This window comes from Mustela nivalis (assembly GCF_964662115.1).
Source record: "Mustela nivalis genome assembly, chromosome: 12".
Lineage (NCBI taxonomy): Eukaryota > Metazoa > Chordata > Mammalia > Carnivora > Mustelidae > Mustela > Mustela nivalis.
The window spans coordinates 47,590,040-47,612,798 of NC_139031.1; the positions used below are offsets into that span (position 1 = coordinate 47,590,040).

General features: G+C 44.4%; 1 protein-coding gene across 5 annotated transcripts in view; it reads left to right on the forward strand.

The window, feature by feature from the left end:
* Nucleotides 1–3,284: 3,284 nt before the first annotated feature.
* The window catches only part of LOC309845078 (uncharacterized protein), a 36,661-nt gene continuing 17,186 nt past the window's right edge, over nt 3,285–22,759 (forward strand). For 3 of the 5 annotated variants that reach the window (XR_014301018.1, XM_082692534.1, XM_082692532.1), the window contains exons 1-3: nt 3,285–7,646; nt 15,892–15,951; nt 16,704–16,771. Coding sequence is in view for 4 of the 5 variants with exons in the window: in XM_082692534.1 (XP_082548660.1) it covers nt 15,941–15,951; nt 16,704–16,771 (79 nt within the window). In the remaining variant the exon portion in view is untranslated. The remainder of the gene's footprint in view (nt 7,647–15,891; nt 15,952–16,703; nt 16,772–22,759) is intronic. The other 2 variants (XM_082692533.1, XM_082692535.1) reach the window with 2 other exon arrangements.

The following is a 22,759-nucleotide window of genomic DNA, read 5'->3' on the forward strand; positions in this document are numbered from 1 at the left end:
AGGTTTGTGTCTGTGGCACTTTGAGTACTGGCGACAAAGCTCCCCGTCTAGTGCCCAGTGTTAGCTGCAGCTCTCTGGGAGACGCGCCGGCAGGGGCGGTGCGTGCATATGCGACCCCAAACCTGTGGCAGGCACGCCGGGGGTCTGGGCTCCGCAGCGGTCCCTGTGATCCAGCCTCACGCCCCGGACCCCTGTGCAGGCAGAAGGAGTCGCTGGGAGACGGGAAGGAAGTTATCACCATAACCACGGTGTCGTCCTCATTTTTCAACATCTTCGAACATATTTCACCAAATACCTAGCAATGGTAGAATTTTCTGGTCTTTTTCAGTCCATCTAGAAGAAAGGAGCCCACCACTCCAGAGGGTCTGTTTCCACGGAGCCCTGTAGATACCCTCCTGAAGTTGGTTCCAGCAGTTATCTAGCTAGTGTTGGGGCTGGGAGAGGGTCAGAAGTTTAAGGCCAGTGTGGTTTGTGAAATCCTGGAGATTCCGTTTAGCTTTATTTACAGGCTGAGCTCTTCAGCATGCCAGGGTTCATGTGAGCAGCCCACCAGTCATTGGGTTATAGCCCATCCAATGACTTCTTAACTTGATTAGGTCGAGAAATACCCTATTTCCAGATAGGTCACATTCCTTGGTGCTGGAGGTTAGGACTTCAGTATACTGTTTTTTAGGGAGGAGTAGAGGATGCAATTCATCCCAACACGAACAGCTTCTTCCGCCTGCCCCCCACACTTCTTCAGGGCTTTGCTCAAAGTCTATCCATTCAATGCAGTTGAGTCTGATGGCCTCATTTAATGTCCCAGTCTGCCCCATCCTTCTGCACTAACTTCCTGTACCTTTTCAGTGGCTCTTCCCCCTGCTACAGCACACATGATTATGCTAGATAATTTATCTATCAATTATGCCTATCCTTGACTGTCTGTCTCAACCTGCCACCCTCCCCTGACCTTGAGCAGTGAAGGAGGAAGTCTTTGGCTCCTCAACAATACATCCCATCTCCTGGCCCAGTGCCTGACCCACAGATGCGATATGACACGAGATATATTTGTAGAGCTAATTGATGGCTTTTGTATTTTTTTAATGAAAAGTAAATCTGAAAAAAAAAAAAAAAGAAAAGAAAAGGTAAATCTGCATGTTAGGCAGTTCATGATTTTGTAGCTGTGAAATTTCAGGCTGGTGCCATGGGAAGCATGGTATGTGATGAAGACCAATGCAAGCCTTTCCTTAGGCCTCTTTTCCATACATTTATTATTTTTTCTGGGTGCTTTAAGAAATAGCAACCCACGTAGTTACATTTCTCAATCCCATACTTAGGACAAAGTATATAATAGTCTTGGGTTGTGGTTTCAATTAACATAGCAAACCCAGTACAGACTTTCTTCCTGGCATCCAAAATGAAGAGGCTGCTTTCACTTTCTAGCCCAGTTTTTCTTTCCTCTTTCTCTTGTTCTCACTAAAAACATCTATGGTATCCACCCTATATTGGTAGGTTAAAAATGCCAAGTCCTCAGACAGAATCCACATTATTATTCCATTTTTGTAGATTAAAAAGAATAGAGGTACAGAGCACATATGTTGTTTTATGAAACAGGCAGGGTCTGGAACCAGATGCATCAAACATGCGATGGGGTGAGATTTTATTTATACATTTTTACATTGTTTGAAAAAAATTTTTTTTAACCAACAGGTATTACTTTGGCAATAAGAAGATGAAGAGGCCAATAAAAATTGAAAAAGCCTTCCTTGATAGACTGAGTTTCCCATGGCAGAAGGAACAATGCTGTTGAATTGAACACAGCCTGTTCTTCCACGAGGGAAGCTGACGAAGAAACTGTGCTTTTCTTTTTACTGCCCTGGAAACTCGTAACAAGCAGGAATATAGATCTCAGCCGTGGTTTTTAAAAGCACACCGAAAGACCAGAGGGAAACCCAAGTTTCCCAGCCAGGGTCATTGCCTTGTGCTGGGATGACAGACAATTTCTGTTGTGTGTTTAAGTTTTGTTTTAATTCTTTTCTTAAATTCTTTTGTTAAAAATGGGCACCTAGTAGATGATGTTGGCCGAGAACAAGAATGTCTTCATGTCCCTCCTCTCCAGGCCCAGAGAGGCTCCTGGGCCAGAGGAAGTCCTCCTCTGCCCTGCGGAGGTGGGGGTCTGTGTTCACAGGCTCTCCATGCAAGGGATTTACCCCTGGGCATTCCTCCAGAGCGCGGCAACGCCGTTAAGGCTCCTGACACAAGTCCATGTGTTAGAGATATGGAAATTCTGCCATGTCAGGGCTGGTGAGGGTTTTCCTAACCCAGAGAGGGCTTGGGAAGGAACTAAACCGAGGGATCCACCCCCCTTCCTACTTGCTTCCCAGAAGCCACCCACACACACCAACAGAATCAGACAGGAGGGGTCCACGTGGGCTGACCTGACTCAGGGGACTGTTGAAATGGCAGGGCCCAACCCTCTTCAACTCCAGGTAGGCAGTGCCATTGGCAAGCTGGTTCACTGCCAGAGTCTGGAACCTAGTGCCTTGGGCAGGACAAACTCTGGCTTTGATACAGAGGTTGCAAAAGCAGAGGCTGTGATGGGTGCTCTGGAAAGCTGGTGCACTTCCGAATCACCTGGGGAGCTTCTCTGGCCTCACCCACAGTCCTATTCCCTAGTTCGCACCAGTGGCCTGGGAACTGGAATTTTAATAAATATCCTTGTGCTGCTTATCAGCACGAATTCTCCAACACCGGTCTTCATATTCTACACGAACTACTGCACTTGGCTGTAGACTCCACAGGTTTAAGGGCCCAGTACCCCCCAGGATGGCCCTCTCTTCAGAGGCCAGTGGCAAGTGCAGGGTCTCTAGGCCCACCAAATTCTCTCTGACTTGGCTACAAATTCAAAGGTTTCTATAGCTCACCCACACCTCCCCAGTTCTGATCATTCACAAAGTGACTCATAAAACTTAGGAAAAGTCCTACACTGAATGCTTTCTTAGAAAGAACACAACTCAGGAACAGCCTAACAGGATTTATACCTATAGCGTAAAGTAAGGGGTGGGGGCACTTAGCTTCCGTGTCCTTGCTGGGTGCCCCACCCTCCCAGCACATAAATGTGCTCACAAAACTAGAAGCTCCCAGAAGCTCCTCCTTCAGAAGTTTTTTTATCTGGACTTCATCAGTAGGCACGACTGATTCAATCACTGGCCATTTGTGATTGGACTGGATTGTGCAGCACTTCCCCCACACCCCACTCCCCAGCCCCCTGGGCTGCAAATCAATCCTTCAATCACGTGCTTGATCTTTCTGTTGTGTTCAGACCTTCCCTTGAAACTCAGGGGCCACCAAAAGTTGCCTTGCTAGCATAAACTCAGACATGATTCAGAAGGGGATGTTGTTGTTGGTTTTTTTTTTTTTTTCATGAGTAACAAAAGATGCTTCTATCACTCAGAAAATGTCAAGAGTTTTAGGAGCTCTGTGTCGAGAATCAGGGACAAAGACCAAATATAGTTTATTATAGCACAACCCCCCCCCCCCCATTGATTCTGATGCAGTTGCCATACATTGAGAACCACTGTGTAAGAAGATACTGATTTTGCTTGAAAACTCCAAGTATCTGGCCACCTGGGTGACTCAGTTCGTTAAGCATCTGCCTTCAGCTCAGGTCATGATCCTGGGGTCCTGAGATGGAGCCCCACATCTGGCTCCCTGCTCAGCGGGAAGTCTGCTTCTCTCTCTCCATCTGTGTGCGAGCTCTCAATCTCTCTCTCTTTCAGACAAATAAATAAATAAATAAATAAATCTTTAAAAGAAGCAAGAAAACTCTTAAGTATCAACACCATTTTGGTGAGCAGAGAATTCTGTCTTTGATGTAGGCTTCTCCCTGCCTTATAATGTCATTCTCTCCTCTTCCCTCCAGTAACTTTCTTCAAGATACAACTATAACTTATTTCTCAGTCCCCATGGGGCTCCCTCTTCTTGGTGTTAGTGTGGTACTGATTTGTAAAATTCTCTGGCCCTTTGCGCAATGTTTTCAATGCTCCTCTGCTCCTCTCTTATGTGTGTCTGCCTGTCTCATCAGATCAGCTGTCCAGGGACCCTGCTTTATGTTTCTTTAATGACCCCTGATGCAAGATTTAGTATCCTTGGGCATGGTGCTAAGTCAGCTTTCAATAAGTAGTCAGTAGGAATAAATGAAGGCGTGAATGTTTGACCTAATATAGGAGGAAGGAGCAAGTGGTCTGCATGTAATTTGGATGTCATACATTTTTGTCAACTACCTGAGTGAATCCAACATTGAGACTAAATTCTTTACCTGGGGGCGCCAGGTGGCTCAGTGGGTTAAGCCTCTGCCTTCGGCTCAGGTCATGATCTCAGGGTCCTGGGATGGAGCCCCGCATTGGGCTCTCTGCTCAGTGGGGAGCCTCCTTCCCCCCTCCCCCGTCTACTTGTGATCCCTGTCTGTCAAATAAATAAATAAAAGCTTTAAAAAAATTAATAAATTCTTTGCCTGGAACCAGATAATTTGTAACGAATGTCAAAGCAGAACTTCTACTTTGGACCGACCACAGTTGACTGCGAGGCAACCCAGCTTGGTGGATTTATTAATAAGTGTGAAAATCAGTAGAACTGTCACTAGACTTGAAATCGGAGAATATAGGGTCATGGCCTGGATCTGCCCTTGGGAGTTGTGAGATCCTGGGGGATGTCCTTTGCTTGAATAAGTTTTATTCACTTATGCATTGTTTCGGCCATCTGTACTGAGAAACCACTGCGTATTGGCACTGCACTATATACTTTAAACGCGATCTCACTTCGTCTTCACACCTCTTTTAAGTAGATAGTTGTCTTCCCGATTTATACTTTTTTTTTTGACATTTTAAAGCAAGAGTGCGAGTTAGAGTGAGAGTGCCCTGGAGAGTGGAGGGAGGGAACGAGGGGGAGGGAGGGGATCTCAACAGACTGAAGACAGAGCCTGATGTAGGGACTGACCTCTTGACCCTGAGATCGTGACCTGAGCTGAATCCAAGAGTTGGATGCTTAGCTGACTGAGCCACCCAGGCGCCCCCATTTATAATTTTATAGTTGAAGAAAAATCACATTTCCATGTCATTCTTGGCAGATGTGCCCTTCAGCCTCTAGACGGCCTTCCCAGGGTTCCTGACCTCTGAACCTCAAAGCACAGCTACTACTATTTATCCTGAAGGGCCTCTGAGGCCTTAGAGTCTGTAAAAGGGCATCAATCTTGAATGAAGGAACAAGAGAGATGGTCTAATTCACCTGCATTCAAATGAAGATTTGGAGACCAAGGTCCTAAATTGGGGAGTAAGAGGAGATTCTTCCAGAAAATCCCCTTTGTTACCCCAGGTCTCTCTCACTTTGGCTTCTCCTCTCTGCCTTCAAGTTGACGACATCACGGCAACCAGACGGCAGCGTTCACAGGAAGTGCCGTCAGATTCACCCTTGTGGAGGCCAGCCGCTCTGAAATTTGCAACCACATATTGAGGCCTAAAGTGGAACCAAACATGATCCTTGCCTGGTGTATTCAGCCAAACTCGACACTCTCCGTTAATTCCCAACTGATTTTCCCATTTCTTTCAGCAGGCTAACCACTGTAAGCCAACCAAACCTATGTGTCCTGGCAGGCTGGGAAAGGAGCGGAAACCGTCGATGCATCAGAAGAAGAAACTCATGATTGTTGCTGAACTGGATGAAAATTGTGAGGTTCCCCCAGCCAAAATGATGGGATTCTCTTCAACACTCACTCCTGGTAAGGTTAGAAACCAGAACTGAAAAAAGGCAGGATTAAACAATCACCCAGTTAAAAAAAAAAAATAAAGACGCAGTGTTTAGCTCTCACTTCTCAATGTATGAGCATTTGTTGTTCTGTTAAAAAAACAAATCCTGAGGGAAGTGTAGTTACAGGGGGCTCGTTTGGATACACTGCACCTCCCCCTCATCCCCAGAACAAAATGAGCCAACAGCAACAAGAATCCTACAGCTGGAATGCATTCTGGATTTCTGATCTGAATATTTACCCGGGATTATACGTTGTTCCCCGCCCCCCACAGCGTTCCCATACCCATAAGCATACATTTAAAGCCAAGATCCCAAATCCCTTAAATCAAACCTTTTTCATGAGTCACATGCTTTATCCAATTCAAATTTAGGAGCTTGAAGAAAAAAAAAAAATCACGAACTACAGCTGGATTCACAAGCAAGTTCTCCTGCCCATCGACTCACCACAGTCTTATTTGATGAACCAGAAGGCAGGATCTTGTGTGTGTGTGCTTGCACAGCAATGAGCTCTGAGGACGCAAATGTGTGACTTTGAAAGCCATTGAGTGACCTTCTGGCATGTGGTTGTTGGTATTAGCAGCATATTTGCCCTCCAGATCAGGTGAGACATGAGCTGGTGTTCCCAATCCTTTTGCTCTCCCAGGGTGACCCAGGTCACAAGCAGGAGAGGGGACGAGGGAACAACGGAAGCAAGCAACCCTCATAGTGAGGACCCCGACAGTACTCGCCGAGCGAGCCTGACACATAGAAGGACTCCGTAGGTTTGGAAAAAGCCCGTTTCTTGGGTTGAACTGATTTTTGCCTGGGGCTTGTCCTGTTGCTAAGAAGAGACTATCTGCAGCAGGCGCTGGAGAGATACAAACTGTACATTTGCTTCGGGGCTTTTCCTCAACGATCTGTGCCTGGACAAACAGAGAACTGCATTTCTTGGCTTCCTGCCCATCTGGAGTGGGGAAGCATCCTGCTACATTGGCAAGACATCAACCGGACTCCACAGGAGAATGAACAAAAAGAATGGCCTCCTATCCTCGGCTGGAGAAAAACCACTCACAGGATTTCAGGTCCGCCGTGCACCGTGGAGAAAATGCCTTATCGGTAGGTAAGAGAGGCTTCCTTGCCATTCTTGGAGCGTTCCCTCCATGGTCCAAATGTCACCCATGCTTTAGAGCCAAACCAAAGTCTTCACTAAGCACCCAGAAGGCAGGCAAGCGAGTCCTCGTTTATGGCCAACGTGGTGGGACTTCGGAAGAGTCCTGATTGTGTCACACTCTGACCCGTGGGAGTTCTTCACCACTCGATGGGCACATCTGGATATTCAGTGAAGCGAGGGGTTGCCAGACTTCTCAAGTCTTCAGAGCAAGGTGGGGGAGATAATGTTGAAGCTTCTGGGGGGAGGCGACTGGGGGTGCAGGGCTCAGAGAACAGGTGGGTCCTGCTTTACAACGCTCAAGTTCAATTCAAAACAGCAGCAGCAGCAGCACCAGTGACCCTCCAGGTGTTCTATACCTGGCCTCTACTCTCAGTCCAGATGTTAGTGCCTTGCCTGCCACCGAGGCTGGTACCACTGGGAACAGGCACAGCAAGTCTGGTCACTGGAGGATTTTACAGGTTTCATGTCTCAAAACACAGAACCCCATGTTCTGGCCACCCCAACTAGCAGGCAGCCACAGAGATTGCTCCTTACCAGGCACTACAGTAGAATTGGTAACCGATCTAAAGAGTGTTACCCGAGCATCTATTATGTACCAGGTCCTGAACAAAGTGGGCGGATTCACTACAGCTTCCCAGCAAGTGCATGGCAAGGCTGCGACTCGAATCAAGTCCGACTGACAGCAGACTTCCTGTTCTGGACCATGGCTGTGAAGGTGAGTTTCCTACTCATTGCATCCTTCACTGAATGTAAGGCAGTGTGCCCCATGTAGCCTGTGCTGGACATTTCCAGGACATAGGGAGCACTGCAGGGAGGGGTCCATGTGTCCAGGGTGGCTCTGTAGTTCCACTTGGGGAGAGAGTCTGCCCCGGAGTAAGGCTGATCTGCTGCAGCATTTCAGAGCCTCTGGATAGTAGATCCTTGAAGGTGGGGTCCAGGCACGCAGCAGTAGTGCGTCATGGTATTCAAACGACAGAGGTGTCTTTCCAGCACACGAATCCTCACTGGCCCTCCATGCTCTGCTGTTGGATACCGGGGCTATTGGTGGGCCCATGAGGGAGTCACATTGTGCTCTCTGGAGCCTTCACTGGTAAGTTCCAGCACTGCTCAAAGATGGCTGTGTGGAGCTGGGTTGGCACAAAAGGAGCGAGTTCCCAAACAATGACAGTCACTGTCCCACCCAACAGCAAGCTGGGTACAAAACTAGAGCAGAGGTGATAAAGGTTCCAAAAATCCGTGATTACCCTTCCTTTTCCTCTAAAGCCAAGAGGAAAAAGACTATGGCTCTTTCACTCCAGAGAAGCAGCCAAAACGAATGAATTCTGGATAATTTATGAATGAGAACTCATCATGGGGCACCTGGGTGGCTCAGTCAGTTAACCATCTGTATTCGGGTCCGGTCATGATCCCAGGGTCCTGGGATCAGGCTCCGCATCGGGCTCCCTGCTCAGCAGTGGAGTTGGCTTCTCCCTCTTCCACTCTCCCCTGCTTGTGTTTTCTCTCGCTCACTCCTTCTCTCAAATAAATAAGCAAAATCTTAAAAAAAAAAAAAAAAGAATGAGAACTCATCAAGCACACAAACAGGTGGGAAATAAAAAGTGTGTCTTCATGCACACTCTACATGTTCAGCTTCATAGGCTGCAGGCGTTCTATGTAAGTCAGAACCAACTTTTCTGGACTTTTCTTTTAACCCTAAGAAATATGTTTGCATTGCCAATAATGCTCTTCATTTCGGTCAGTGTTTTAACATAAGGTCTCTTCAATTTCAAAAAAGAATTCAGTTTTAAACTGAATAAAATGTTTTGTAACTAAAACACCAGCAGAAAAAATTGCTTAAGGAAATAAGAAAATGCAAAGAAGCATTTGCAATGAATTCTTGGCAAAAAATACAATACAAATGCAAAATAGTTCCCCTGTGGTTTTAGCGAAACTATACCTCAGGTATTTAGTTAAACAACCTGGTTAGAACCAGGAGAATTCCCCCAGAGTAAAATAGTTCTCTGGGAACCAAGACATTTCACACCAAGGGCAGGGACTATCTGGGGAGAGATTGATCAGAGTTTTAATCCCCACAGAAATATTCCAGGACAGTGAAAAGACAAAGCTGATTGCCTACATGGTCTTCAGCAGGGCAAAGAGACAGAAGTTTCAATAATGCAGGTGTCAGTGCTTTGCTTGCCTGAGCTGCGGTCTGGGTGATGGGGCACTGTTTTTCATAAGTGGGTGGATCTGAGTGTGTGATTCTTCCTTCTGTCGCAATTTGCACGGTGCACAACCACGTGTCATGTCTCCCCAGCATTGGTTTCTCCCATGCTGACTCATCATGAAGAATTTGCTTTGGTTGACTCTTATCCCATCAATTATTTTTGGAACGACGTTGGCCAGGCACTATACTGGGGAAAAAATTACTACCTTCCGCTACCACCATCTCTCTCCTCAATTATTGCCATAATTTACCCTTACCCTATTCTTACGCTGAAGAAAGATCATTTCCCTCCTATGCTTTTTGACCTGGCAGGAGCTCCCCAGTTCACTCAGAGTAAAGGCTTGGAAGGCCCTTCATAACACGCCCTCTCCCCCAACCCTTCCACCTGACCTGTCTCCCACTGCCTCGGGGCTCCATGTTCGCCCCCACTGCAGCCACACTGGCCTCCTTGCTGAGTACCACAGGATCACTCCTTCTTGCCCCAATTCCACTTGACTCGCTTAGTCCCATTCTTAAGTCTTTGCTCGGATGTTCTCTGATGATCCTGTTCAAGACAAACTCCCCCACTACTCCCCTGCTTTCTTCCTGATCGCTCTTACCTACCTTTATGTCCCATTTTTTCCCCAAAACACATATTACCTTCTAACACCCTATACAGTTTACTTATTTCTTATGCTTATCATCTGCCTTTCCCTTGGAGATGCCGGGTCTATGAGGGCAGAGATCTTTGTTGTATCCATGATGTGTCCCAGTCCCCTGGAACTGTGCCTGGCCCGCAGTAGGTACTCAACAGATATGGTCAAATGAATAAAACACACCAAGGCCTCCCCTTCTTGCCACCACCCACAGAGTTCATTGGTTTTCACCAACCACAGTGCTAGGGGTGTTTCCATTCCCTGCTGGCGCCGTATTTTACAAGCAGTGGCCACACAATTCCACCATCCAGATGCTCCCAGAGGGTGAGACCAAGTCGAGCTTGTAGAAAGGAAGGGGGATAGTACACGCATGTCCCCATCCCCACAACCCCAAGTGGGGTCCAATCTAAGAGAAAGGTGCAGAAGGGATGCCGATGAGCAAGGAAAGAAGACGCTTCATATAGAATGGCCCGTGAAGTAATTGTATCTTACACACACCAGCAGTCGTCATCTAGCAAATAGCTCTTAAGCCCTAGCTTTTGCTACAGTATATGCTGAATCTTCCTTCTCGCAGGCCTAGGCCCCATCCTGCGGGAATGAGTGACTATTACCCAGATTAAGAACACGAGGGAGGGACCCTGATGCATCCGTCTTCTCTTTAGCGGAGGGCTAATAGCTTTCATCACATCACACACCAGGAGCTGGTGTAGCCTGCTGGCTGAGAGCGTGGGTTCCTGAGGCCTGAAGCCTGGATTCACATCCTACCCCTATCACGTGTAGAGTACCTTGAGTACAGTCTCAGGGTTTGAGCTCCTCCAGTGTCTTCAGGGGGAAAGCAGCCTCTCTTGTATGACATCCTCACTGTAAAGTGCTCAGAGCGGAGCCTGCCTGCGACAACCCCCCATCTGTGTGAACCATCATTGCTGTGCTACTCAGAAATCTACATATAACCTTGAATATCTTTGCCTGACCTTCAAGTTCACCCTCACTCCCAACCTTATTTCTCAGTATCAGCTCTTCATTGCGCCAGACCCATCTCTCCCGCTGAGCCTGGACTAGTCGTTTTACTCCTTTTTGCCTTTTCCTCATTGTACTTACTTACTTTATCAACTCGACCCTAGAGTTTTCTTCTTTATTCATTCTCTCAGTCCTTCCAGATTGAACCCAGACTCTGAAGCTGAAGTTCCATCATCTCCTGCATGGCTCCTCCCACTCCATCTGTCTCCCCCTTCCCTGCAGGCGTGTGGAGCTTATCTCCTGGCATACACAGGAGAGCTGTTGCTTGGAAGCCAGCCATACATTTTCCTGCCTCTTTCAAGGACCTTCTGAGAAAGAACACTGGTCCTGCAATTGTCAACTTTCGCTGAACCTTTATCTCCATTCTTGTTTTCCCAGGTGCAGCCTGGCCTTGGAAAAAGCCCTACATAGCCCAAGGGTAGAGGGCAGGGTTTCATTCATTCATTCAACAAATATTTATAGAGCACAAATGAAATGCGTGGTATAGAACCAGGCATATATCATTCCTTCCCCACAGGAGTTTACAGCTTATGGAGTTGGTGCTGAAATATATATTAATTTATAATACAGCACTGCGGACAAAAGGAAATTGCAGCCTGGCTTATCAGGACGAATATAGTTTTGGATGCAGCCTCAGTGGGGTTTGAGCACTGGCTTTGCTACTGCTGGTATATGACATTGGGTGGGTTGGTTAACCTCTGAGAAACTCGGTTTTCTCATCTACAAAATGGAGTGATAACTCATGCTTCCCAGAATTAATAGTTTCTATATTCTTCTACTTTCTGTTGGTCTTGGGCTTCAGCTCTGCTAGTTAGTCCAGGGGTGGGTGGGTGAGGTGAAAAAACAAGTTCCTTAAACTTGACAATGATAATGTCTTTGTTTCTTCCTGTGCTTGTGTCTCAGAGTAAAAGAGCTGTTTCTGGGACAGATGTTAAGTTTGTCAGGGTCTCTACCCTCGCCCTCATTTCAAAGTGGCGGCTAGGTCTAGAGCAGTTTCTAATTCAGCAGTGATTTTATTTCCCCCAAATGTTTGACAATATCTGCAGACAGTTTTGAATACCACGAGAGCAGTGGTGGGGGGAACTACTGCATTAGTGTGTAGAAGTCAGTGAAGCTGCTAATTATCATCCCAAAATGAACACAATGGACTCCTTCGATAAAAAAAATTATTAGGCCTGGGGGCACCTGGGAGCTTCTGTCAGTTAAATGTCTGACTCTTGAATTTGGCTCAAGTCATGATCTCAGGGTCGTGAGATCAAGCCCCACATTGGGCTCCTTGCTCAGTATGGAGTCTGCTTGAGAGTCTCTCTCTCTCCTTTTTCCTCTATTCCAACCCCAAAAGGCTACACATGCACTCTCCTTTTTACTCTCTTTCTCTCTCTCTCTCTCTCAATATATATGTGATTATTATATTTAAAATGTTTTTTAAAATTTTTAGACCTGGATGGCAATAGTCAGAGTATCAACATTGGCCCAGTGAAAAGAGTATGATAAGTCATGACAAGGGATGTACTTGCTGATTCTGTGGCTGAAGAGACAATGAGGTTTTGCTAAACCAACACCCTAACCCCAACTCCACCTTTAACTAGAACCCTAACCTCAATGCCAAACTCAATGCTAACAATAACGCTAAATAAACATAACCCTAAACATATGCAAAGCTAACCCCAATCCCAGCACTAACCCAAACTCTAAACTTAATATGAACTCTAACCCCAACAGCAGCCCTAATCCTAACTCTTCTACCCCATTCTAACCCTAATCCCAACCCTAACCCAATCCTAACCCTATTCCTAAGGTCAACACTGACCCCAACCCCAACCCCAACCGAACTCTAACTCCAACCCTAACTCTATCTCCAACCCAAACTCTAACCCCAACCCTAATCCTAACCACAACCCTAACTGGCTGGGCCTGGTGTTCTTTGAGCTCTCCATCTTGACTTTCACTGGCTCCACAGACCTGAATTTCATCTTTGACCTCTTACGGACCTCTGTCATAGAGTTGACTCATCCCTTAACACCTCAGCTCATTGGCAGGTGTGTACCCTCTACTCCCCAACCCCACATAGGAGCCAAGGGAGGTGCAGAAGCATTGGCTCAGGGCCCTTCTCAGTGCAGCTGTGCTGGGCTGCCATTTTTGCTCTGCAGTGTCTGTGCTGTCCTGGCACCATGATGCCAGCAAAGAGAGTCACTTCCTGGAACTCACCATGAAGAGTGGAGTAATAAAGCCTTCCAGACCATTCTCCCTCCAATCTTTCTAAAGCCCAGGTCCACTCCCATGCCAAGATTTCTGTCCAGAGTAGGGGGAGGGCCTGGACCAATGGGTTTGACTATTTGCTCCCTAGACTTCTGTTCCATCAACTTTCTTTCAGAACTAGAAGGCTTTCTTTTACTTCCCCGTCTGTCTGGCATATCAAACCTCCCTGTGCTGTATTCTTGTTTTTCCTGGATGGCAATTCATTTCCCTTTTTTTCTGGAGCTATGGAATGTCTGCAGGGAATGTGATGTGGGAGTGGAATAAAAAAGCCACACCATTAATATTTTCAAAATATTATTCTTGTTGGTGGCATGTATTCTAGAGCTTCTAGGATAGGCCTAGACCATCATGTACCCTCCATCCTCCATGAATGTTAGCTTTCCCCAGACTGTGGGAGCAGAACAAAGCGGGTGATAGGACAGCAGCTTCTCGACACATTTGTCTGGTAACAAATTATTCCTGGATTTCTCCTGGAAACTCATTCTTCACTTCCCTGAGTTAGGAAGGTGCCCTCTACCGAAGTCACCTGCCTTGATCTTAGACTTAGAGCAGGAGTAGGGCAGGTCAACACCTGCGCACTGTTTGCCTGGTTTATCTTGTTTTCTATGGGAGAAGTTGCAGCTTTTCACTCTTAAGAAAGAGTTTTAACTGCAGTCACCTCATGACAGAGGCTGAGACTTTGATCCTGAGCTTTATTTAACAACCGTGCTCTATTTTGCAGATGCCAACTTATCTTTGGGAAACGTGTTCCAAGAAATCAATCATACTAGTCTTACTGTGGACTCCTGAAATCTTAAAATAAGAAAAGATATAAAAATATATATGTAATATAATAATAATATGTCTCTTAAGAAAACACTTTCATTACAATTTCTGATCTCAGTAACTATGATTTGGCAAATTTATTTTTCATTATATAAGTGGCAAAATGCAGTTAAGTAGTATTAAGTATAAGTGAAAAATTACGTTTTCCTCCACTAAATCCTTTAAAGAAAAACTTTAGGACTTTGCATTCTTTTAATGGCTTTTATAATTTAAAACCCCTGCTTATATTGCTTTACCTTTATGAGGGTGATTTAAAAGCATTGCTGGTCATTTTTATACATTGTCATTTTATGATCATCAGAAATACAAACTTGCAAACTTGTGTTCATGTTTATATGTCAACATCCTTAAGGCCAGAAGATGTTCTGTGATCAATAATGCACAATTTATATACATTTTCCTGAAGTGTCCTTGGCTGGAAATGATGGTTGGCAGTATCCAAATTATGGCTGAATATGAATAATGGTGATGAACAAGAAAGGTGGCTTCAGTATGGCCATTGTGGCAAGTTTTATTTCAGCAGGGGAAGTAAAGTAGCTATTGATTTCAATTAAGTTTTGTAAGCCCAAACATGATTTTCAATAGACTAGTGGATCCATTTGGGAGTTCAATGGTACTCAAATGAACCTTGATGTTCCTAGGGACATACAATTGCTAACAATCTTGCATTATGTTGCAGAAAGTTTGCTCCTTAAGTAAATTTAGGCCCAATAAAGTGTCTGAAATATATTGTTTGCATTTGCAGTTAGTAAACAAAATATACCAAACTTTTTTTTTCTGATGCCTCATAATCTCAGTCAAGAATAGATGAGTGTGATATATTAAATATCTTGAGGTGGGGCTACTGTTTCATCTTAGGGCAATGGTTCCCAGCCCTGACTGGTATTAGAATCACCTAGAGAACATAAACAAAATAAAACAATGTCAAAAATCCACCAGACCAATTGAACCGTCTCTCTGGGGATGGGTTCTGGGCATTAACATTTAAAAAATATATATACAAGGTATTTGGGGGGAGGTGCAGAAGGGGAGGGAGAGAGAGAATCTTAAGTGTTCTCCGAGCTGGGCAGAGGAGGGGTTTGATCTCACGACCCTGTGATCATGACCTGAACCAGAATCAAGAGTCAGATGCTTAACTGACTGCACCACGCAGACACCCCTATACAAGGTATTTTTAATGTACATCTTGGTATTAGAACTTCTGCCCTATGTGAACTATCTCTGACAAATAATCCTGTTGAGGAAAACTTTAAAGTATTGCAACTAGTTTGCAAACAAATTACCTTCTATAACAGTTTTATTTCAGCTAACATACAAGTGGTGTTTTTTTTTTTAAAGATTTTATTTATTTATTTGACAGACAGAGATCACAAGTAGGCAGAAAGGCAGGCAGAGAGAGAGAGGAAGGGAAGCAGGCTCCCCACTGAGCAGAGAGCCCGATGTGGGGCTCAATCCCCAGATCCTAGGACGCTGGGATCACGACCCGAGCCGAAGGCAGAGGCTTTAACCCACCACCGAGCCATCCAGGCGCCCCACAAGTGGTGTTTTTTAAAAAATTAATGTGTGTAAGATTAAAATGAGGATATAACTTAGGTTATCCCTGTGTGTCCAGAGCATTCACAAAGACAGGTGAACCTGATTATGGTCTCCTGGGAATATCTGAGTTAATTAATCCATCGAAATGATAAGGATCTGTGTTCTTAGTGGGATTTTCCTTCTTTTGCTCCTTGGGAGGGTAGGGTGATTCCTGTTGGTCTCCTTGAGAGTTAAAAAAAACTCTCTTTCATGTGTCTAAAGAGTCAGGTCTGAATCTCAGTGCTGCTGCTTCTTGGTCCTGACCCAGTGCTGTGGTGTGTAGACACCTAGCATTGCTTGAGGACAGGTTAGAGCAGAGTCTCAGGCCCCATCCAGCCCCACCGAATCTGACTTGTGCATTGTGACAGGGTCCCCTGGGGGTTCTGGGCATGTCTAAAGAAGTCAGTGGATTCTTTTGAGCCTTCCTTTCCATGTCTTTGCAGTGAAAGATCCTACTATCGCCTCTACTTCCCCATAGGGCATTTGGACCAAATGGATGATATGTAAGTATTTTTCATAAAGTGTTTTTTATTGTGGTAAAATATGCATAACATAAAGCTGATCATTTTAAGCATTTCTAAGTGTATAGTGGCATTAAGAACATTCATATTGTTATGCAACGATCACCACCATCCATCTCTAGAACGCTTCATCCTCCCAAAATGAAACTCTGTGTCGTTTAGACAGTAACTCCCTGTTCTCTCCTACCCCGGCCCCTGGCAACCACCATCTTATTTTCTGTCTCTATGAGTTTGACTACTTTAGGTACCTCACATGAGTAGAATCGTACAATATTTATCCTTTTGTGACTCACTTCTGCCAGTTAGCATGATGTTCTCAACATTCATCTAGGTTGTAACAGGGTAAGAATTTCACTCCTTTCTAGGGCTCAGCATTATTCCATTGTATGGATATGCCACATTTTGCTTGTTCGTTTTTGGGTTTGTTTTTTTTTTTTTTTTTTGCATTCAACTTTGCATTCTATCTTTGGCTGTTATGAATACTGCTGCTGTGAACAAGGGTGTGCAAATTTCTTTTTAGGTCCCTGCTTTCAATTTTTGGGGAAATAGCCGGATCACATGGTAATTCTGTGTGTGATTTTTTTGGAGGGAGCTGCCATATTGTTTTCCACGGCAACTGCACAATCTTACACTCCCACCAACACTACCCAAGGATTTCAATTTCCCCACATTTTCTCCACAGTTAGACACATGATTTACTAGTTTTTCTTTCTTTCTTTCTTTTAATACACTAGCCATCCTAATGAGTGTGAAGTGTTATCTCATTATGGGCTTGACTTGCATCGACCCATTGTTAGTGATGGTGAGTAGTTTTTTACAGTACTTGTTAGCTATAGACTATTTTATACCACATACACTGTTGCCATTTTGAGATTATTCTACTGAATTTTGAACATACCGACTACTTTGTTCAAGAAATGCTACAGAATTCCGTTATCTATTTTTAGGATTAAATTAGCCACATTTTCTTCTGGAGACTGAGTGAGCTGTAAACACCATCTGAGAATTGAATCATGCAGTCTGAAATACCTTCATGTTTGGCTTAAATTCCTTCCTCCATAAAGTGGAGGAAATAATCCTACCTTGTAGAGTTGTTTTGAGAATTAAGTGAAGTAATAGATATAAAATGCTTAGTGAGTAAACAAGAGGCATTATTTGCTGTTCTTATACATAATGGACAGACCGTTGCACCTTTGTTTGGAGAAGGGGAGGGACCCTCTTAGGGTTGGGGGATGCGGAGTGTGCAAGGTGACAGTGGCAGAGGAAGGAGAAGGGAAGATACATCGAGGTCACTAAGTCAGCGATGAGCTGTGTGCAGCGTGCTTGGTGGATTTGTTCATAAGAGTGGGAAGCAGTGGGAGGTAAGATTGGGAGCGTGGGTGGGGACCAGGTGGCAGGAGTATGGAGAGTGAATCCACCAAAAAGTGTGGGCTTTTGAAAGCAATGGGGAACCACTGAAGGTTCTGTGTTGGGAGGGACACGATCAAAGCCATCCTGTGTTTATTGTTCTTCCCAGGCAGGTATGACCCTCAAACCGTAATAGCAGCATGTAATAGCTGAGGCTTTGATCTTGACTAATACCATTGTTTGCCTTTTGGGGAGTACCCTGGATATTTACAAAGTGCCATGTAGTCAGTTTCATTAGTTAAGAGATAAGATTAATGAGATTTTTGTGGCAAGCGAAAGACTGAATTTGGCTTTGAAAATCACAGGCACTAAAGGAAGGGCTGCGGGAGGCTTAGGGACTGGTTCTCTCTGCAGATCTGAAGTGTGACTTCCTCAGTAACATTTTTGGTATGCAGAACAGCATACCAAGAGTTTCCCAAAAGGGATAAACCTGGCTTCAAGAAGATTACAATCTTATCCACCAGGAGTGGGAGTGCTGCATTAATATAGAATGGAGTATTTTCAAATATATACTGTCTAATATTTATGGCAAGGGCTGGGTTGGGAAGGAGGGTGGTTGTCTGAGAGAGGCTGTCTTCTTTCCACTACATTTTGGTAGAATTGACAAAGAATGGCAAAGAAATTGTCCAACTTTCTTCGATATTTAATGAATATACTATAAGAATTACCAGTGAATTTCTGGGACTTTAAGTACAACAACACATTAAACTTAGATGGGAGAGCAATAAATATGTAAGGTATTTACATTTCCAAAGTGAAAGGTTCTGTCTTATGGAATGGCTATTCGTGGCTCTTAGTAAATAAAACCCTCGTTTGATTTTTAAATATATGTTTTAGGGGCATCTGGGTGCCTCAACCGCCTAAGCACCTGCCTTCAGGTGAGGTTATAGGATCGAGCCCCGTGTTAGGCTCCTTGCTCAGCAGGGAGTCTGCTTCTCCCTCTCCCTCTGCTGCTCCCCCTGCTTGTGTGTGTGCTTTCTTTCTCTCTCTGTGTCAAATAGATAAATAAAAACTAAAAAAAAGTTTGAGTTTATAAATTGTACTTTTCTTACCAAGAAACCTTGTTCAGTTTATGTTTTATATAATATGATTCCATAATTAAGGTATTAGAGATGGTTATATTCCCTAAATAAATGATTTTACTTGAAGTGACAATGGGATAACAAACAAATTTTGCAAACTTTTCTTCACTGCCATGGACAACTCTGGTCTTCAGTTTTATGGGCTAGCCCTCAGTAATACGCATGCTAAAAGATGGCCACTGGAGTGATTAATTCAAGGATCATTTCTGCAAAAGGCACATTTTGAGCGTGAAACTTACACACTAGTTGGAGATCACTCAGGATTCAGTTAGTAAAACAGAAACCACCTTAGGTATTTCAAATAGGAAAGGATTCAACAGAAGGAATTTGGTGTTTGTAAAAAGAAATTGAAAAGTCTGAGGTTGCAAATGAGGTCAGTCAGAGGAGGCACCTGCTAGCTTTCAGGTTGGCCACCGCAGTCTCATTATAAAAAGCTGCTGCTACCGCCCATATCAGGAAAATTACAGGAAACTGCTGCCATGGTCACAGCTGGTCAGAGCTGTCCTGCAGCACCCAGGCTGGTAACTACAAAGGGAAAACTTATAAGTTGCTGGGAAACGTCACATTTGCTAAAGCTGGAACTTCCAAATCTTGCCCGAGGCCATATAGATCATTGTCAGAATGGATTTCCTATCAAGAACCATGACAGCAATGATGGAGTCTGGGACATGTAATTAGCAGCCTCCCAGTCCTGGTATATACGGATGAATGTTGAAAGGGGTGAGGGTGAATGCTGGTTGCCAGAGAATAATTGCCCAAAGAAGTATGGAGTGTCATTCCCATTTTATAAATGAGGAAACTGAGGCATGGATGTCAGTACATTACCCAAAGACTCAAAATTCTGGTTTCAGAACCAGAGGTTTTTTAGCAATTATATTGGGAATTATCCATCACATGGTGTATAGCTCCAAAGCTTAATTTGCTTCCTTGGCTTTAACGCTCATCAGCTCACATTCCTTTAGGCTATATAATTCAAAACAGACTGTTACGAAACGATTATTTTGGCAACTTATTTGGTGGTATTTCCAAATTGGCTAACCTTTTCAACTCCTTCCAGAAAATGTGATCTGGGTAGCTCTTGCAATTATGGTAAGCTCCCTAGATACAAAATCTTGGGTTGGTGATATTTTAGGGAGTAGGGTGAAGAATGATTTGTGTTACAACTCCTAAGTCCATGCTGAAAGTCAAATTATAGCACAGACAGTATCTATGAAATCTCTAAAATGTGTCCAGTTTTCCTTATTGAGTTCCTTATTGACCTTGGCTTAGTATGAAGTTATAAGCAAAGGAACAAAATTGACATTTACTGATTATGAGCCCCCCCAAACACAAGCCCCAGTAGAAAGAATGTATATTCAGTATAATTCTTGTAATTCATTCACGAACAAACAATAATTACTATGTACCTTGCTGGATTCAGTCATTCACTCAACACATATTCATCATGCTATGATCGTTCTCCATTTTTCACCGACCCCTTCCTCCCCATGTTCTACAAATCCATTGTCCTCCCTTCTCTGCCCTGCTCTGTCCCCGGGAAGCTGACTCCTGCATGATCAGGGCGCCTGGGCTTGCTGGCTTCCATTTGGGTTTGATTGATGGGAGGAATCACCAGTCAACCCAAAGGCCCGAGAGGCAAGATGGGGCAGTGTTTCCTCTCTGTTTCCTTTCCACATGAACCTCATTTCTGACCATGGACATGTGCTTCCAGGATTACAGATTCTGTTGGGTGGCCTGATGCCCTACAGTTCCCACCGCCACTGGGGGACACCAGGGACACTGTTTTCTCTCCTGTCCCTTCAGCCCTAGCATGACAATGGCTTCCCACTTTTGCTGGTCCCTGGGTGTCTCATAATCCCTTGTTAATTCCAGTAATCGTGCCCTCACTTCTGTGAAGAGTCCCTTCATTAAATTGCCTTTATTTAAACATCTAGGTTATCAGCTGCTGACTCTCCTATAAGACCACCAGAATCACCTGCTGATCAAACAAGCCGAGTGAGGGGTTAGTAACATCTCAGGAGAATATTCATAGAGTTCCGGGGCTGAATTTAGTGGTTTAGGGTGGGTCTTTAAATTCTGGAATCCATTTAGAATTGGGCACAGTGTGTGATAACATTGCTTAGCGTCAGTGGATACGGCAGAGTTTCAAAGTGAGACTCGATGAATACATGATTATTTGAGAGGCTAGCAGATTTGCCCCATCGAGGGGACCACTGTCCTGAGAGGTGGGCTGTTTGCCCAGATAAATGACCTACTGTTCTGAGAAGACAACTGGCCAAGCAATCTTCATTCAGATTAATGAGTATTATTGGAAGATCTTGTTGGTTTAAGACCTTATTTTTGTGGGCATAACTCCCCCAAACAAACGATAGAGTCATGTTGATAGAAGAGCCGCTGGGCTGCAGGCATCTGCCCAGTCACGCAGTGCCCACTGCGGTCATCCTGCGGCCCAAGCTAGAGGGCAGACCTTTGCCTTCCAGGGGGCACCCTCAGTCCAGGTCTCCTCCACCGCTTGAGTTCTGATTGTGCACCAGGTTTCTGGGGGCGCTCGTTTCAACCCGTACAGAGGCCAGATGTTCTCGTTCTTATTGCTGGGGGATCCTCTCGTAGCTCATTGAATGAGACAGTGGCCCCAGAGCAGCTGTAAGGTTTCCGGAGATCACACATACGAGCACAGCAACACAGACAAATAGGAAAAGAACAATTATATTCAGAGTTCATAGTATACTTCTGTGCCAGCAGCCAAGAGTGCCCTAATTAAATCAGGAGAACAGACCGACCCTTGTCTGAAGAGTCCTCAGAGCCAGGTATGGGGGTATTAGCCAAATCACCTCATTTTATATTTTTGTTTTATTTTGTTTTGTTGGCTTTCTGGATTTTTTTCTTTTTTTTTCTTTAAATAAAAGCAGAGATCCCAGAGGGCTCTGTAGGGATGTAAGGACAACATTTTTCCACTAATAGAGCCCCTATTCCCCTTCGAGAGGCCAAGAGCATATCTAAAGTAGCTCTACTTGGCGATGATGGGAGACAAGTTGTTTGGAGTGAAACGTTTTACTGGGTTAAGTGGGAAACAGAAGGGGCTGCTCATGGTTGTGTGTTTACCTTAAACTCATCTTGTTAAGTCATTTATCACAATGTTCTCTGATTTTCCCATTTTTAAAATGAGGGAGGTTGGGTGTTTTTTATTTTTATTTTTATTTTTATTTTTTTAGTGTTTTTCAACCTGGGTTGGGACCCATTCATGCGTAGTGAAATCAATAAGATACGTCACAACCAATTAAAAAAAAGAAATAGATTAGAACATAAATATCTCATGGTTTCACATAGTAAGGGTAAGTATTCTCTTGTGAGAGTACGTATGGCAGGCCAGGAGAAACAGGTTTACAAAACACTGGATTAAATCATCTTTCACAGCCATTCCTGTGATTCTCAAATTCCCATAATGAACGTACTTCATGTACTCAGCGCACAGTGTAAACTTCTACATGTTTCTGAACAACGTTTTGTGTGTTATGTGGAAAAGATAAACAGGCCTGGGTTTTGGAAGTTCCAGGTTGTGAGGGATTGAAATGCCTTGCCTCAGCAGAAGGACCTTTCTAGATCGTCACTGGAGATCTTCTATTTTTAAATATTTGGTAATGATTAAAACCAACCATTATGAACATGAGCAATTTGATTTTTTTTAAATTTCCAAATTTTAAACGTTTACTTTCTTTTGAATTCTCTTTGAATTCTTTTGAATTCTCTTCCAGTTGTTGTTCATGTGTGTTTTCACATCTTACCTGGTTGTTAAAAAGAACGTATATTTATGTTCAGGGTCACAACACTTTCTTTTTCTAAAGATTTTATTGGCTTATTTGAAAGAGAGAGAGAGTACGTGGGCAGGAGACAAGGGAGGGGAGATCAGAGGGTGAGAGAGAAGCAGACTGCCCCCCCCCCGCCCCCCGCCAGCACAGAGTGGGATGAGGGACTCGATCGAAGCACCTGAGCCGAAGGCAGCTTCTTAACCCACTGAGCCACCCAGGTGCCCCCTTCACGGCACTTTCTTATAAATTTTGCTACTTAGTGAAAACAGACCCAGGTTAGAGCTGTTACGGCTAGAGAGCATTCACTTGTGTTCATATGTAAACAGTGTGATTTCAAAACACACAATGGTCTCTACCATCAGAAGTTTTGCGCTGACCATCTCTGACAAACAGTTGGGTGTTTTCCTTGATCAAACCCTGTGCTGATTTTAAAAGCTGGTAATTTCTGATGCTGGCTGAGTCAAGTGTTTAGAAGGACAGGGATCCTCCATCCTG